General features: G+C 40.5%; 2 protein-coding genes across 3 annotated transcripts; one reads left to right on the top strand and one right to left on the bottom strand.

The window, feature by feature from the left end:
• The first annotated feature begins 4,279 nt into the window (after positions 1–4,279).
• On the top strand, positions 4,280–6,945 carry LOC133916548 (iron-sulfur cluster co-chaperone protein HscB homolog). The gene is made up of 6 exons (XM_062360251.1): positions 4,280–4,797; positions 5,455–5,551; positions 5,631–5,720; positions 5,924–5,989; positions 6,233–6,301; positions 6,403–6,945. The coding sequence occupies exons 1-6, from the start codon at positions 4,466–4,468 to the stop codon at positions 6,538–6,540; spliced, it is 792 nt and encodes a 263-aa protein (XP_062216235.1). The 5' UTR covers positions 4,280–4,465; the 3' UTR covers positions 6,541–6,945.
• Positions 6,946–8,218: 1,273 nt separating this feature from the next.
• Positions 8,219–12,315, bottom strand: LOC133916549 (uncharacterized). 2 transcript variants are annotated; one of them, XM_062360253.1, is made up of 5 exons: positions 11,975–12,315; positions 11,798–11,880; positions 10,037–10,092; positions 9,854–9,949; positions 8,219–8,519 (listed from the first exon to the last, which is right to left on the bottom strand). In XM_062360253.1, exons 1-4 carry the CDS (start codon positions 12,144–12,146, stop codon positions 9,871–9,873), a joined length of 390 nt encoding a protein of 129 aa, XP_062216237.1. In that variant the 5' UTR covers positions 12,147–12,315; the 3' UTR covers positions 8,219–8,519; positions 9,854–9,870. The 2 variants fall into 2 exon arrangements, with proteins under 2 accessions (XP_062216237.1, XP_062216236.1); XM_062360252.1 differs by having other exon boundaries at positions 8,219–8,528; positions 11,975–12,314.
• Positions 12,316–18,392: the final 6,077 nt, after the last annotated feature.

Raw genomic sequence — 18,392 nt, 5'->3', positions numbered from 1 at the left:
GTTATTCAATATCCTGCACACGTTCGGTGACCAAAGCATGCAGAGTGAAATTTTCAGTTTTCTTCATATTTCCATAGTGAGTTTTTATTCTAGGACCAGAGCACTTTGTAGTACGTATTACAACTTGTTTATTTTTGTTGTTTATTAGTGCTAGACAAGAACGTCAGATTTTTAGAGTAACAACAATGTTTTTTCTTCACCTTTTAATAGTGTGAATTTTCATTTAGGACCAGAGCAATTTGCATTACTACTTGTTTATCTTGCTGTTTACTAGGCAAAGTATTTTCTTTGCAGAAGTGTCTTTAAAATTCAGCAAGCACACGGGCCACGGCGTAGGAGCGGCGTGCCTGCTTTCCGAGCTCCTGCCACTCCGTCGCTCGTCCAGCACAGCACAGCACCAACGGTGCGTGCTCTGGCTCTGCGTGTTTTTTTCTTTCCTCCCTTGTCTTTTGATGCGATGAACAGCGACACGGTTTTCGCGACGCGGCGTACGCGTGTTTCCGAGGAGGACGAGGTCGTCTCCTTTTCCGGCCAGCGTACGTACGACCCGCGCCGGTTTCTGATGCGAACAGGCAGAGGCAGCACCAGCCGGGCGGCGCCGTCTTTGTGGCAGTTCGACGAGTTTCACATCGACCAGTCCAAGCGAGTCGACGACGCCAACCGCCCTTTCTCCGTTTCTTTTTTCTGGTTCCCGTGAAGCAGATGGTGCTTGCCTACCTCAATCCCGGACCTTGCAACCGTGGAGCTCGTGTAAGCTTGCGTCACCTTATCAGAGCATATTTGGTGTTTGCGTCACCTTAAGAATTTTTTAAGGTGGTTACCTCTAGCTTACGTAGCATAAGAAATTTTTAGAGGTAGAGTTATAGATATATTAAATATTATTGGTTGAGATATTTTATTCTTATTTTTATTAAAAAAATAGATATTTAAACTATTTTAGTTATCATATAAACTTCAAATCTTGTATGTATCTCAGAGCTAGAGATCTATCAAACATGATGTTACTCTACATTTGTGTTTTTTAGATTCATTTTCAAAACTCACATACATACATATATATATTCATTGTATATCTATTATGTGCCTAAGCGCACTGTAAATTACTGTTGTGTCACACTTTAGTTATGATCTCAAAAGCAGTATAATTGTGATTTACAAGATACGTCAGTTACTACAAATATATATATGATCATAATTTGGTACTTTTTATAGTCGTAATTATGTTATTATTGTTATGTGATCGTAATTTGTTCACCTCTACGCTAACCCTCAGTTACGATCCTAAAAACAGTATAGTTGCGATCTACAAGATAGTTCAATCACGACAAATGTATATATGGTCGTAACTATATTATTTTTAGAATCATAACTATATTGTTTTTAGAATCGTAACTATATAGTTGCGACTCACAAAATAGGTCAGTTACTACAAAAATAGTACTATGTTGTAACTATATAACGATCATAAAACTTCATCAAAATATAGTCTTTATGGATCTTATTTTGTTTAGCGTATTTTTCCAATAATATGCTTCAAACGAATAAAAAATTAGATCTATAGTTATAGAGATATTGCATTTTAACGATTCGAATCAACAAAAAGAATCTTCACTGCATGCTCTGGTGGGTGGAGTTTGATGTGTATGTGGTATCACTGGATTGGCTCTCTTGGTTTGTTGACTCATGGAAGGCTCAGTTGGCTCGATCGGCCGTAGTGGCGTAACACAAATCTGTTCTGCGCTTAGATGTAGAATAGACTTACCGTGTATGTATGTATATATATATATAGTTATCGTTGACTTATTACAAAACTTCTATATAACTTGGGTTTTTTGACACTATATCTCGACGTCTGTTTTAAACTTTTCTATGTCCTTTAAAATGGTTTTTATAGGGTATATATTACTCCAACTGATGCCTCGCACCTATCTACATCTAACGCTATGGAGGGTATGCATATGAAGCATGAGAGTATATAAAATTATTTAAGTGGTATGTATATTTTTTTAAAGTAGTATGTACATACTTTTTATATATACTTGATTATATGTATAAATATATGGATATTATTATAATTAGCTAAAATTCATGGATTCTTTTGTATTTTTTCATGTAATTGACATTGGAGTATCTTAAAATTAATTTATAGTTGGCATTCATCTCATAGCCAATTAAATTAAATTGTTAATTTATTACAAAACTTTTATATAACTTATGGTAAAAGATAAGACGACTTCGACTTAAAATTAGAAAGATTATACAAAGAATCTAAACAGTTAGAACATGTCTTACTATACACTTATATTAATATTATCCTTTGTATTGACAATCTTTCCTGAAAGCTGACTCTGCACCAGTACGGGCCGCTGGGACTAAGGTGCCATCTTTTGGGCACACGCGCAAGAACTAAACAGCAGGGCTTTAGGGGAGAGAGGGAGAGCGGCAGGCGACGGTGGATTTGGATGGACGGAGGATAATATTAATATTAGGTGCAGATTAAATTCCTCTGAAGAATATAGTTGGTATTTATCTCATAGTCAACTAAATCTAATTGCTGACTTATTACAAAACTTTTATATAACTTGGGTTTTTTACACTATATCTCCACGTCTGTTTTAAACTCGTCTATGTCCTTTAGAGTGGCTTTTATATGGCATATTTTAATTATATAATCTAGGTTTATAATATTTATCTTACATACAATAGAATTCTTATCCCGATGTTTCATTAGTATTTCTCTAATTATTTGGATATCTTCTAGTCTTTGTACAATCTTCTCTATATCATTTTTAGATTTTATATCTCTATATTAATTTGGTACGAATGATTGTAATCCAATACATTCTATAGGACGTGATAAAATGGCATTCAATTTTTATCTGAAAACAGACTGTGACGCAGGACGTCTGTGACGAAAGAAGTGTCCGGTATTTAATATCTTCTTGTCAGAGGGGGTCCACGAGCCGTCCTCTAACTGTAAGAAAGTGATCGATATTTAATGGTGATTAAAGTGTAGGTGGCCCAGAGGGTGCGATATTCAGCCGATCGTCAATTGCGATACAGTGCCGCACTGTCCATAATGTTAAGATGACCACCACTTACACCAACATTAAATACCGATCACTTCCTTATAGACGAAGAAACATTCGTCCACTTCCTCCGTTCTCAAACAAACATAAATAAAACGAGCTTATACAAGAATAGAAGAATATTATATGACAAATTCTTATATAAAATGCATTAGATTACAATCATTCGTACCAAATTGGTATGAAGATATAAAATATAAAAATGATATAGAGAAGATTGTACAAAGACTAGAAGATATCTAAATAATTGAAGAAATACCAATAAAATATTGGGATAAGAATTCTATTGTACGTAAGATAAACATTATAAACCTGGATTATATAATTAAGACATGTCCTGTAGAAACCACTCCAAAGGACATAGAAAAGTTTAAAATACACATTAAAGAATTATTAAAGTTAGGTGTGTGGGAATATATATATATATATACACACACGTTGCAACGAAACACAAATATTATATACGGTAAATCAAGTACAAATTCAAGATATAGACATGTGGGTATATCATAGAAATACCACCAAATAAATACATCATAAATGATACCGTAGTTTAATTTCATATGAGATCTGAAAAAGAGGAGGAGATTACCTACTAATTTTTCTTCTAATTTTTTTATTTATTTAGCCGATAACAAGACGAAAAGGCTGAAGAACGAGAGTGAATAATAAAAATGAGTAAGTTATTTGAATTTTAAAATTTTTATTAGATATGAGTAGAGTAGAGAGAAGAGTTGATCCGAGAAATAATTTATATTTTATATAGTAAAGATATATACGTTTTTAAAGGGTTTTGGCGGTTCCATATTTGTTCACATGATAGTTTCTCTGCGACGTGGGCTGGCACTACGCGGCGGCAGCTTGACGTGCCACGAGCCGTGCTTGCGCCCGGTTGCCTTGGAGGCGTGTCGTGCTCCCGCGACGAGCACAGCCTGCTGGGCTAGCACGGCCCTAGGCACAAGCCTTGGAGGCGTATCGTGCTCCCACTGTACGGCCCAACTTTCACCGGCTGTGGGCGACACCGTGACCCGCAGCCTCGCCGGGACCGATTCCTTCGAATATCGCCGAGACCTTGCCGTCTAGACCTCGCCGGGCGGCGCTCTGGAGACTGTACGGCCGCGGGAGACGTCTCCGCCTCAACACACACGTTTTGTCCCTGCCGCAGGTCCTCATCCACCTCCTGCCGTGCATCGTCTCTGCACGCCTCCTACCGTGGTCCGATTATACATCTCTTCGGGCATCGGCCATCGGCCATCGCCGCCGTGCTGGGCCGCCCACGCACCGCCGCCGCAGCGAGGACGCCGTACAGTTCCGCACGCGTCGCCCATCGCAACGGTACGTCAGCGCTCCCGTCGCTACCCCACTCCCTAAAGACCATGTGGCGCCGTGCCAAAGCCGGGCCGCTCCGCCACCACCTCACCACCGCTGCCTCCGCTGGCCGTCGCGTGCGGCGACCCCCGCCACCTCCTATCCCCACGGCCCCATCCTTCCCCGCCTCTTGCTCTTCCCCGTCCCGCCACAATCTTGGAATCTTCCGGGGTACCGTCGGGGCTCCGTGTCGCAACCTGTCGAACCAGGCAGGAGGTGGAGGAGAAGAAGGCGGCGAGTGCTGGAGCTGCGGAGCAAGGGGCGCGTTCCTCTCGTGCGGGTCCTGCGGGAGCGTGCAGCCCGTCGACCCCGCCATCGACTACTTCCAAATCTTTGGCCTGTGAGTAGCAGAGCTCGAGCCTTTTAATTGCGTTGCTGTGGGCAATTATTAAGCGCTCATAGACTTATTCCGAATTCTGTCTGATCGTGAATCGTGTGATATCTTTGGAATTGTAGTGTTAGTTCTTTGTTGGGTGCTGATTAATGAGGAGGTGCTGCAGTCGAAACAATAGCCTCCTATCAACCGAAATTTCAGTGGTTACAGTGCAGAGTCCCAGCCCAATGTTCGAAAATAATGGGAAATGGAAATGATTTTTTTGTTCAATGGATAGTTGTACGAAGGGGACTTGTATCTTGTGTGGCTAGGATGGAACCACTATCAATTACTAGTAGATTTGCTTTTGACAGCGATAGCTTTCTCTGTTGCTGTGCATTATGCGCTTAGATGACATTCTGAGGTGGTTGATATGTGATGTGATTATTGTGAATTGTCTGAACATTTGGTGTTATTATTTTATTAGGCCCCTGAACAATTTGTTTTAATTTATACAATAACTTGTAACTCCCAAAACAAAAGAATGTCGGAGATGTGGAATTATACTTTGCTAATCCATGTGTACTTTGATAACTCCCAAAACGTATGCTATAACCCAAAACGTATGCTAATTTTATGGTGATAACATCTGGTGATGACTTGTTTTCTTATTGGTTTCTTCAGAAAAAGAGAATACAACGTCAAGGATAATAATTTAGGAGGGAAGTACAAGGACTGGCAGAAGAAGTTACATCCCGACCTAGTTCATACTAAATCTGAGGTTTCTGCCACGCATTGTTAGCTGAATTCTTCTATGTTAGCCACTAAATCACTTCTGATATGGCTTAATCCTAATTTAGAAAGAGAGAGGCTTTGCTGCGGAGCAGTCATCACTTGTGATTGGTGCATACCGCACGCTCAGCAGACCTTTATCAAGGGCATTATACTTGGTGAGTTCCTCGGTTAGTGTTTCAAAAATTGTATTGATGCGGAAGCGTGCAACTGTACGTCATTAGATTGTATCCTTTTTAAATCTATTTTGAAGTAATGATATGGGCCTGACCCTTCCCCATATCAATACAGCCTTATGCTTTCTGACTCTATAAACATTTAATTCATCTTTTAATAGCTTCTGAACCCTACTATTTGGCAGCTTCAACTCGGGGGCATACATGTTGATGAAGAAAAGACTATTAGTGATCCAGAACTTCTTATGGAGGTAATTTTTGCACCTTAGCTTACGTGTTTTTCAAGTAGGCAACATAATCACCATTTTCTTTGTTTTCATATATCTTGTTCTCAATAATTGCAAACATATTCTTAATAGCTGAATATATCATAGAGTATAATAATTTTTTCCATACATGTTATTCCAAAAACTGCAAGCAAAATGAAGAATTGCAATGTCCTCTATAAATCAATAAAAAATAAATCTGACTAAAGTGATGCACATAATTTTCAGATGATGGAGATACGTGAAGCTGTTAGTGATGCCAGTGATTCTGAAACCCTGGAGAAGATCCAATCTCAGGTTCTTCTGATTTCTAAATATAGTTACACATGTCATAACCAGGGAGGTAGTCATGTTTCAACGATTTCTGTGCTCACTCTTTGTTTGATACCTATTTTCAGATTAAGAGAATGCTTGAAACCTGGTCTGATTCCTTCCAGGAGGCATTTGATAAGAGGGACTTTGACCGTGCAGTGGAAGCTACACAGAGAATAAGGTACTATGAACGCGCAATGGAAGAAACTGTGAAGAAGCTTTGATATTGAGTTGCACGATGGCCAAAGGTGGAGAGGCTTGAAAAGTGCTTGCGCATTCTTGACAGCTCACATGTCGTTCACTCTGCTCTTTTCTACACCCGATATGGTTAGTGAGGACCACAGAAGAGCATGTATTGTGAAACTGTTTTCATGGGAAGACTGGGACAGAGGGTCTGCTCACTCGCACAAGATGCACCAACGGCTGTCCACAAAGCTAAAATAGTAGATAGACTTATTTTTTTATCTTTCTTGGCAACAATTATAGAGTTAGTGGTAATATTGAAAAGGAAATAGAGCTGTTCAAATTCCTAAGTGGAAAATGCATTGGATACTATGTTACTTTTGTTTGTCGAGATAATTGATAAATGTTTACTCCCTGTGGTCACAAATGCTTGACGTTTATGACAAGATTTGATCAAACTTTTGAAACTTTGACAGTCAGTAACTATCAAAACTCGGTTGATCACCATGGGAGATAGCGGTTGGAATGACTTATTTCATGAGTAATGTTTGAATGCTGTTTTATTAATTAGAGTATATTTTTATTAATCAATTATTGTTTTAAAAACTCGCCGGTGGCAGTCTTCACGGAGAGGGAGGCGGCTAAGTCAACCTCCACGGCGGCCATCCCATCTATCCTCGCTCACCATTGTCGTTGCGGGTTAGTGACAGACCCACCTCTTTCCTCCTGCCGATTCCGTTCCTCAAATTTCACATTTCTTACTTCCCTGTCTGAAATTGGGCACAACATGCCGCCGGTTGAGTTTGACGTCAAGTATTGGGTGTTGCATTAGTGTACTTGGTGTTGCTGGTAGACTTGTGTTTGGGGGTTGCTGGTCTTAGATGTCTCAAATGCATATTTTGTTGAACTACTCACTTGCGTGTTTTGTTGATCGCCTACAGAGTTTAGGAGCAAGTCTTCTTAGTTTTGTTTTTTTCTTTAGATTTCAGATTAGTTCTCAGTGGTAGGTTTAAAACTCAGTGCTACGGCTTACTACGCAGTATTTGTCTTCGAAGAAACCGTGTTCAACTCTCAAGTGGAAGGAGGAGGATGAAGAAAGAGACAGCCACAACTCAGAACTGGACAACCACAACTCCAAATCCAGCGAGGACGGTGCCCGTCCACCCAACAAGACATTCCGCCGCTGCGTCATCTCTGTCTTCCGCTTGAGCTCCTAGAGCAGATCCACGAGCAATGTTGTCTGGTAACTTCCTCTATCCTGTCTTCCTCGCATTGCCAAATCGACACATCTCATCTGTAACTCTGATAGGATGGACATTCATCTAGTAGACAAGCATACAGAGGTAGCAGCCGTCAGCCCAACGACAGCATGCAGCCGGACGGTTGCGGGGACATCGAGGGCGGCGGCGCTGAACTCGTGCAGGTTCCGTTCGTCGCAGGTGAGCAGCACCTTCGCTGCCCGATACAGCAGCAATCTCATCAGGTAAAATAAAGAAACAATCCACTCCGTGTAGGTATGGCGATAGTGAATCACCAAGTCAAAGACCACCGAATGACAGCCAGCAAACACTTGACCACACGGCCACACGGGTATCCCAACTTTCTAGCTGCAACAGTACAAGCGTAGAATACATCGTCCATCCAAGGTTTACGAGCAGGTCTTGGTCAACCGCTGGAAACTTTTGACATCACTGAGGGAAGCAACAGGGTGATCAAATCTAAGTACAATTCTAACAAATACCAGACTAAATCAACATGCAAGACCCAAAGGCCGGTAAACGACATTCCAAGCAAATGTTCAAAACGTTGAGAAACGACCGATGCTAAACATGTCCACAATAACCAGTTATCGTAAGTTAAAAATAAGGCCTCTAAAAAAAAAGAGAGCACTGGTACTGAAGATGTGCCGAAACAGCGTGACATTCTCTTCTTCGTACGAAGGAGAACACTATACACCAGGAATCCTATGGAACAGTATCTGGACATATCTTCTGAAGGCCAGGAACACCACAGGATCCACCTGCATCAACTGAGGAGAAGAATGTAACTCAAGTATACCTTTAATAGACAGCTGCAAACTCAGTAAAATCGAACAATAGTTGCATGAATGGATCATAATGATAAAATTACACAAATATTTACACATGTTGTAGATCTTAACCATCTTTATCTCAAACTCATATTAATGTTTATTTGTGATGCTCGAAAATCGTGGAACACTGGAACCTGGCAGCTATCTCACCATTGCTGAAACTGTAGCGGGTTAGGGAGATCACATTCAATTTTTGTTCGTTCCTGTTGCCCGAATGCAAGACTGCATGGGCCATGAGAAATCGCCAGCTCACCAAAAATAAGGGCAAGCATAGTTGATAGTTCAAGAATTCCATTACTAACCAGATATAAAGATGGTATGTTGGTGTATCATGTATGTCATGCTACTGCTTTACTGAAACTGACTACTATATAGGCACCACCTAGTGACCACACTACTATTTGGTATCACAAGCAAGTAAAAAATAAGAGACGAGGATGCTGGGCTCAGTCGATTAAACAGTGAATGAGTAGGCAGATTCATATAACCATAAAAAAAAATCAATCAGAACAGGCATGGTTTATAGAACTTAAATAGAAATGAAAATGACATGGATGCCAAATAAGAGAAGAGGATGCTAGTGCTCAATGGATTGAATATTGTATGAGTAGGCAGATTCATAAACCCATAACAGAACAATCAGAACCACATGCAAGCTGGTGCTCAGTGGATTGAACATTGGATGAGTAGGCAGATTCATATAACCTAAAAAAATCAATCAGAACCACATGCATGATTTATAGAACTTTAGTACAAATGAAAATGACATGGATGCCAAATAAGAGACGAGGATGCTGGTCCACAATGGACTCAATATTGTATGAGAAGGCAGATTCATAAACCCATAACAAAACAATCAGAAAGACAGGCATGGTTTACAAAACTTTAGTAGAAATGAAAATGACATGGATGGCTTCCTAACTTAATAGCTGCAGTTCAGGTATTAGGTGGGCATTAGCTAAGTTCCAATTTCGGCACAACACATAGCAACTTTTCAATTCTAGCACAAAATAAAATTACTAGACAAATATCTTGATTTTCAGTAAAGCTACTTCTCAAAGCACATCAATGCAAAGTCCAGTGACAAATCTTTCAACCCTGGTTTGAGCAATAATTCAAGTGCTGAAGTCAATCTTTCCATATGAAAGCATTATTAAGTAAACATTGAACTAATTGCCAGTCAAATGTCCTTATAAATGCACTACTGAGTTAAATTGGCAAATCTACAACATATTGAAAGTTGAAACACTAAAACAACTCACCTTAAACTACAATGATTCTAATCTTCCTTGAGGCGCTTCTCAGCCTCTTGCAATGCTTTAATATCCTTGTTGTACTTGACAATACAGCAAATGCACCTGTCCCAAAGTAAAACATAAAATAAAAGATAAGATGGACTTTCATGGAAAGTCTGTTAATCAGATTCTGCATATGAGAAGCTTTACCAATAAAGGAGGCATGCCGAAACACAAAGGATTACATTCCTCTGGGCTTTGAAGATCTGTGCAAGAAAAACCGTCATTGAGAACAGAGAGGAACCAAACAAACTATGGAGTACAATTTCACTCCTATAAAAAGCTGAGAAACCAGCAATACAGTTGGTCGGTATGCACAAGCTTACCAACCAATTGTAAAGGGTAAATTCCTAAGTTCTAAAGGGTCAGCGGGGAGGGAGAGAAGGGGGGGGGGGGTGACTCATTCATGAATTTAACGAACCCACATCTGAAAGGCGCAAAATCCCTAACCATGAGGGCAAACTAATTACATAGAAAATAGGTTTCAGAGGATACTAGGATACAAGCCATATGCTGAGTCCATGGAAAATTTTGCAACAGCTATATGTTGATTCAGTCTGCGCATAAGAAAATAAATGATATAAATTACAAATGTTCAAAAAGATGGAAATATTCCAATGGAAGAGAAAGCTGAATGGGAGTGGGGTCCAATGTCACCGTCCAGGCTAGAAAATTTTGATTTCCTTTTAAAATCTAGGTTACGTTATGAAAGCTTAATAATACTATAGTTTGTCTTATGTGAAATGTATGGAGAATGCATTCGCAGATGCTGATACATAATATGATTTGATGTTTCAATTTGTCATCTACAAAATAGGGGGAATATCTACTATTATTATGTGTCTCAAATTTCTCAGGCGGTCATTTTTCTTTTTTACACTTTGTGCCAAAGGTAATTTACATACTTAGCGCCTCAGGTGCACCTGGTTCCTTTAACTGCACTCCACATGATTGAAAAGCGCCAGTCATACTCAGCATGGTTTTTCTTTTTCTCATTATTCCTGCTAGAAGAACATTCCTCCTAAAAAAAAGAACTAAGCGTTTATAAACTACCGACTTCATTGGGCCTTACTCCACAGCAGCACACCAGAGCGCTTCAGACTCTGGGGAGAAGTTAGTCCAAAAGATGCTTCAACGGTGGTAATATCATGGAACATGCATAGTTTGTAGGTGGAAGATATATAAATTCTTAACATCAATTCATCCAAACTCACGAAAACAGAATTGTGGAATATTGTAAATTTTTTGGAATAGTGGTGTCCTATTAAAAATAGGTGAGCTCAGTTGATTTGGCACAATCTAGCTGCAAATGATTATATCTCTGATGATATCTACCAAGATAATTGCATAGGAGAAAACCATAACCCCTTTACAAACACTAAGCTGCTAGACAAAACTTCTTCTAATCTATGAGGTTGCATTGCCATAGTGGCCCTAAACATGAAGGATAATAAGCTATGCGACTAAGACTAGAATACACCCAGGTCAATTGTTACCCCAATTCCAAATTTTGCTCCTGCATTTTGTTTCTATTTCCTGGTTCTCTAACTTTTGTTCAACATCAAAACTTCGCTTCATGCCAGAGCCACTAAAATATGGGGATTCGGGAGAAATCATCTTACCGAAGTGGTCTATCAAAATAAAGATGAGAGCGCCTCTAAACCTTTACGTAAATAACTAAGATCTGATCTGGTCACTTACTAGTTAATTCATGAATCGAGTGTCGCTACACTCACTAATCCAGTTCTATGTCAAGGCAACAGAATCGGCATAGTCCAACCAAACAACTAATACTCTCAAGGAAAAACATACTAAAATCTTTCGAACTTATAAAACAAAGCACTTCTTACTAAACAAAACAGCTAGAAACACCAAACAAATCCGAACACGGAAGGCATATCAAGTACTCACGGATTTTTCGAAATGGATCCGCTCGTCGGCGGTGCAAACCTCCGAGGTGCACATCAGCCTGTGCTCCTTCTTCCAGTAGATATCTGCACTCGCATCAGAAAATGCGAACCAATCAGAGACCGAAACGGGGACAGAAGAAGGTTCGGGGAGGCTGCGAGCCCGCGGCGCCGCACGCACCAAGTAGGTTGAAGCCCGCGAAGGGGAGTATGCTGGCGAAGGGGTGCAGGAGCAAGGACGTCAGAGCGACGATCTGGTTCCGCACGGCGCGGGGAGCCGGGAGCGTGAGCAGCGCGGCCACCACGGCCTCCGTCGCCACCACCCACGTCAGGATCATCCACTGCAGCGCCATCGGAATCCCCTTCGACTCGAACACTAGAACCTTCTCCCGCGATCGGAGTGAGGGAAGGAAGGCAATGGGGAGCAAAGCCTCGGCCGCCTCGGTCTCTCCGATCTGCGAGTTCGTGCGCGTGGGTGCGAAATGGATGCGGGTTGGTTCGGCTTCTAGGTGGACAGACAGACGGACAGGTGGATAAAGGACAAGTCGCGTCGGATTCCTTGGTCTCAGCGGTTAGCTTCGTCGCCAAGGGATTAGAAAAAAAAAGTTCTCTATATTTTCTATGAAAGAAAAATATAAAACTATGCGACTACTTTGAAATTTGGTAAAGGGCGAAAGATAAAAAATTACCCTTTGATAAGGTGATTTTTTTCCCACCCAATCTGAGCACGAGATGGCGTCACGGTGGACCGAGGATGAGGTAGCATCACTTAGGTGTGTTTGGTTGGCAAGCGTGATGCGAGATGGGATAGTGCCGTTATTATTTTTGGATGGAATGATCTTTTTTTTTGTTTGGTTGGATATGAGATGAATCTCTTTTTTTGTTGGAGGGATGAGAATGGATGGAGATGAGAATCATCAACTAATTATATATTTTAATTTTAAATAATAATTATTAATAATACACTAATCAATATGCACTGACGCATATTAATATTACTGTTGTCATAGTCATTACTAATAATAAAATATATTAATTAACCATAATTATACTCTAATTAACTCATTAATTACCACTAATTAGTATATTAACCCTTACAAATTCTAATCCCATAGTAATATATACTATAAATAATACAAACATACTAATATCACTAATTATTTTACTAATGAGCATAATTAGTAAAGGTGGATGATTTCGTCCCACCGATTTAGAAAAATAGCTTCATCTAACATATTGAGAGAATATTCTTTAGGATGGATGATCCCATCCAGCATATCAAAAGAACTGTTGGATTTTAATTTAGATGGGGTTATTGATATTCTGCACTTTGCAGAGGCTGGAGTTGATTTTCGATTATCTAAAAAGAATTGATAATCTGCTATTGGCACTGAGGTTAGGGGCGATAAGAGCTGGTAGTGGCGTCTAGTTAAACCCATGTTTTGACCAACATAATAGACCACGGAATTATGGCAAATAGGACACGTACCAATTTCTTCTTAATAAGGGTTCACGAATGCCGAATGTCAAATGATTGGAACTCCAAACTCCATGCGCTCACAAGCACCACATGAGCTGTCTGATCATGCATTCATACAGATGTGGTGAAAAAAGTATACCAGCTCTCCGGGATTATTATGATCATTAGTCCTCTTTAGTGGGTACCGAAATGCAAATGAAACTACTGTCAGGGTTTTCTTTTTCCGGTCTTCTATTAAACAATAAAACAAGTGAATAGTATGTTAGACTAGACAAATGGAACATGCTCAAATATTACAAAATCAACACCCTCCCCACTGACAATGTGTCATCCATAGAAAAGTCTAGCCCCTACACATACTAGGTATTGCAATGATGTTGTTAAGTTGAACAAGTTTGAAATATCCTTCTTTTAATCGGTATTCACCCTTTCCTCACTGACTTCAGCCTTCCATTTCCAACATGTCTGCAGTAAATCTTTAGCTGGCGCTGTGGGATTAATTCATGGCACTTATTCCTAATTAGAACACAGATTTCTCTTTTCCCTGGGAGGGAGGGAGCGGTGGGGAGGGTGTTGATTAAATCTGCATTTGAGTTAATTTTGTTTTATTGGAAACACTAAATATATGGATGACACATTGTCAGTGGATTTTTTTTATTTGAAAGGATTATTTGTTTTGGGCGTACTAACATCTGGTGAAAAATCTTGACGGACCTGAATGGACCTGGATTATGATCAATGAAACTTGCTTGCTGAATTTTTACATTTCTGTTATAATGGAATTGAAAGGTCCCCACTTGAACATTGTGTCGTCATAATTGGCAATTTCAGCTTGTGGTCAAACTTGCAGGAATGAAGCAATAGCATAAAGATTCATTTTGTGAACTCGAGAGTGTGTCTTGTATTGATGAAAGATTCAACACATGGACTTTAGATGATTCTGAAAGCCAAAGTATCTTGGTACAATGAACTATAAATCTCATCTGTACATTTTTGTGATGTAAGAACCTGGGAGGTTCACACATTCTGATCTGACTTATATTTAGAGCTGTACATTAATCATCATTTCATCAATCGAGGTCCCTAATCCTTTTTACCTGACAATTTGTAGGCTGCTGCTGGCAGGGCCGGCCCGAAGGGGGGTCGAGCGGTGCGACCGCTCCGAGCCCCCAAAATCCAAAAGTCTCATATGTATATGTATACTGTGTATATCGGTTTAAAAGTAAACTGAAAAAATTAGATCTAGACGATTTATATTTAATAATAAAATCCTATTTTTAATCTCGTCCCGAGCTACCGAAATGTCAGGACCGAACCTGGCTGCTGGTCGTGGTGGTGGTCCTGTCAGGCGGAGTGGTGCACCTCCCGTGAGGAGGTAGATTTCTTCATGGCATTGTGCGCTTCGTTATCTGGCTGCGGGTGTTGCTGTCTTCAATATCAAATCGCTGTTAGTAGTTAAAATGCCTCTGTGCTCCTGTATGATTTGCCGGCGTAAGGAACTGATGCGGGCCTGTTGGTAGCGAATGTGATGTATTAGTGCTAGAGAGGTATGGTTAGCTTGGGTATTAAGGCTGTGTTTGTTTGCTGCTTCTGAAACTGCTTCTGCTACTGGCAGAAGCCAGAAGCCAGAACAAACGAGGTTCTGGAGAAGTGGCTTCTGGAGAAGCCAGAAGCCTGTTTCTGAGGAAAATGAACTAAAGCTGAGAAGCTCGCTGAGATGTGCTTCTCTGAGAAGCTATGTGCTGAGAAGCCAAAAATTTATTGTAGAAGCCAACAACCTATTTCCAAAAGCAGCTTTTCAGAAAAGCCAAAAGCACTGCTTTTCAGAGAAGCTCAAAAGCAGAAGCTCAAACAAACACGGCCTAAATTTCAAAATTGGGACAGTCTGTTGTCAGCCAGATTATGATAACTGGACCAGATGTTATCACGTCAAGAAATTTCCTTTGTTTTTGTGTCCAACAGTATTGGTGGTAACGGCTATGAGTCGGGTGTTGCTGCAGAAAATCAGTATTTTCTGAATGTTTCTCTCAATAAGTAGCTAGTATGGTACCAGAACCGGGGTGCATACTCTCCATCCGGGCCGGATCTGGCCCCTTTCTCCGCCGCCTTGGTAGTTGCAGTAGTTTTCTGTTTGGTGGTGTTGGCGCAAATCAGTCTTTCTACCCTCTCACTGGTCAAGATCCATAAGCTCTTCTGCGTCGATTGTTCAATGTGTGCCAAAGATGATTGCCATGGTTGAGGACCTCAGCTTTTGTCCATGGTTGTACACTGGTACAGTACTTTGGGAGGCAACATTTCTATCTTGAGGAGTCAATAGAACCACGCAGACCCTAGTAGGCGTCACCACCGTAGGCCACCTGATGGTCACCAGTGTGGAGGCACTCGATCACCGGATGGTTATGCTTAATTGTCAACTTCTCTAACAAAGGAAGAATTTTTCTTTTTATGGACCTAGTCGTAATTTTCTATTTCTCAGCACTTTTTAAGGATGAAGCTAGAGACCTCCTTAGCAAGGAACCAGATCCTTTTCCGTAGCAACAACATAGATGTACAATAATTTGCATTAGGTTGCATCTCGAAGTGTCCGATGTGCAGTGAACCATTAGGTTGCATTAGGCACGCATTCTCACCAGGAGAGCTAGGAGGAGGCAAGCAGGGTTCATGGCCCCTTAACATTCTAGTTTTTTTTACCTCACTACATATATTCTTAGCTACATGGGTCATATGCAGCATGGGGCCACCAGAGCGATGGTTTTTTTAACGGAGAAAAACATCGGTTTATATTGAAACCAAACATGAATCTGAGAGATACAAACAATATAAAAAAGCTGAGGACACCAGCTCTCCAAACAAGTTCAGAAGAACCATTAAGTCACAGACAACATACGAAGGAAAATAAACTTGAAAGCTCAACTATCCAATTATATAGGGGAAGCCAAAGATCTTAGAGCTCGCAAACATCAGACAGTAGCCCCTCAATCGGAGTAAAAAGGCGCATCCACTCCCTTGCCTCCATTGTAGCATTGTCCACCTTGATCCTGTCATCATCTTTATAGAGGGTACTCTAATTCTCCAGTAGTGTTCTTCACCCAGGCTTTCTTCATGACCTTGGCATGGATAGGTATGCTATCTTTGAGGATTCTAGAGCTGGCTCTAGTGGCAGCCACTGGAGCCTTCTTTTTTGTAGGCTTGTTGTTTCTTACCTTTGGATGTGGCAACCCACCCTTGGGTACTTTAGCCTCTTCAGTCCTAGAGCAAATCTGTGAGAGGTTGTTAAAGTCCTCTTCAGTATCTCCTTGGGGTACCTCCATAGCAATCCCTTGAAGGTGTGCATTCTCTTGAGAGGCCAACTATATCTAAGGGTGAGGCCACAGATGAGGGGAGGGGATCCCCTTTTCATCCTGCCTTCTGGTATCTCCCAAAGAAGCCCCTTCAGTATCTCCGAACCACCCTTCATGTCCAGATTTATTTGGGGGGCCATTTGTCATCTGTTGCTCCTCCTTGGAGCAGGGTAGCTCTGGTTCATGATTGCAGTCAAACTTTTTATTATCAGGAGTAGGCCCTAGAGTAAGGTATAATTGGGATCCAGAAGAACAGACACCCATGTCAAGTTCAGATGGTTCACCTAGTGCTCCTTCCACAGTTACCTCACCTTGAGTTAACTGCCAAGATGTTTCCCCTTCCGCGACTAAAACCTTATTGACTACCAGCTTTCCCTGGAAAAAGATCAAAGGAGGCCAGAGGGACAATTGGGATGCATGAGTCAGAGCTCACAGGGTCATCAGTTTGGATCTTTTTTCCTTTCTCCATGGGCTTGTGGAGTCTGGCAGTGTGTTTCTTGGTTTTTTTTTCTCCCCCTTCATTAGTGTTATTGTCACCCAAACTTGACTCCTCCTCAAACTCACTTATGTTATCTCCATGTGAACCCTTGTCCTCCTCATCATCAGGTTTATCAGGTTTTGATGGGTTGTCTTTGAAGTCTTTATCATGAAAACACTCCATGATGTACCTGATCAGATGCCTTTTCACCATTGAATTTTTTTTAATGAAATTTCTAATCTTGTGAGGATCCCTGCAGAGTACCTTTACTCTAGCAAGGTCATCCTTTACCAAACTTAGTTCATCCACAACCACTGGTTCAGCTACCAAAGAGGTGATTTCTTTGACTGACTCCATATCTTTGGCAAAAGCAAGTATGCCATAGATGTTAATCCAGGAGGTCTTTAGAATATCAATAATGTTCTGGGTCCTTTCCATGCTTGCTGATTTTCACTTTTAGTTTATGGATGGCCAGTTCACAGAATTAATTCTTGAAAAGGTTGTCAGGGATTCCTTGTTAGGGAATACAACCATAATGTCAAGATCCATCCAAAGTAAATTCGATTTAATCATTAGGACGCTCATTTAGTAAGATGAGAGCTAGTCTGCATCCGTCTCTTGACGAGCCACATGTTAACCCACATCTCACCACAACAATCGAAGCCATTAATGATTTAAGCGAATCTAATTCTGGCAGTCCTAGTATGCGTGCGTTAGTAACTCCTAGAAAAGCTACTACCCACACATACCTTTACAACATGGATATCACAACATCGAGATTAAATAGGATTCAAAGGATTACAAGTTGATACAAAAATAAAAGACAATGTTTCAACTAGTGTTAACATACATACACCACAACGAAAAACAGCTAAAGAAAACAAAACCAATGACGTTATTTGCCCACAAGGCAACCGACCGGGGTTAGAGTAGCCGGCACCTAACTTCAACTGAAAAGAAAATAAGCAGTGTGAGTACGAAGGTACTCATAAGACTTAATCCATAATGAGTACATATAATAAATTGATTTTAATTATTATGTATTTAAGTCATTAGTAAGGAGTAGCCCAAAGGGTTAAGTAAATTCATAAGCGTAAGCAACCTAGACACCTATGTGTGAGCATCTATACTTAACAAAAAGTACCTTCCTACTCTGTAACTAACAACCTAAATATAAATGTAACTAGAACCATCTCATGTAATCAATAATTATAAACAACTATTTCCAACATACCATTCCATATCACACATCCTCAAATTCGAAAACTCTACGACCGATGCAAATGAACAAAAGCATGCT

This window comes from Phragmites australis, chromosome 4, assembly GCF_958298935.1.
Source record: "Phragmites australis chromosome 4, lpPhrAust1.1, whole genome shotgun sequence".
Taxonomy (NCBI): domain Eukaryota; kingdom Viridiplantae; phylum Streptophyta; class Magnoliopsida; order Poales; family Poaceae; genus Phragmites; species Phragmites australis.
Note: the sequence above shows the minus strand (reverse complement) of the source record. Positions and strands in the feature narration are given on the sequence as shown.

What these genes read in the sequence shown, in the direction of transcription:
- LOC133916549 (XM_062360253.1), bottom strand. Translation starts at nt 12,146, where the DNA reads ATGGCGCTGCAGTGGATGATCCTGACGTGGGTGGTGGCGACGGAGGCC. An exon ending in CGCGGGCTTCAACCTACTTG is followed by an intron (nt 11,881 to 11,974) that starts GTGCGTGCGGCG and finishes ATGCGAGTGCAG; the next exon opens with ATATCTACTGGAAGAAGGAG. An exon ending in TCGGCATGCCTCCTTTATTG is followed by an intron (nt 9,950 to 10,036) that starts GTAAAGCTTCTC and finishes ACTTTGGGACAG; the next exon opens with GTGCATTTGCTGTATTGTCA.
- LOC133916548 (XM_062360251.1), top strand. Translation starts at nt 4,466, where the DNA reads ATGTGGCGCCGTGCCAAAGCCGGGCCGCTCCGCCACCACCTCACCACC. An exon ending in TACTTCCAAATCTTTGGCCT is followed by an intron (nt 4,798 to 5,454) that starts GTGAGTAGCAGA and finishes TGGTTTCTTCAG; the next exon opens with AAAAAGAGAATACAACGTCA. An exon ending in TGGAGAAGATCCAATCTCAG is followed by an intron (nt 6,302 to 6,402) that starts GTTCTTCTGATT and finishes ACCTATTTTCAG; the next exon opens with ATTAAGAGAATGCTTGAAAC.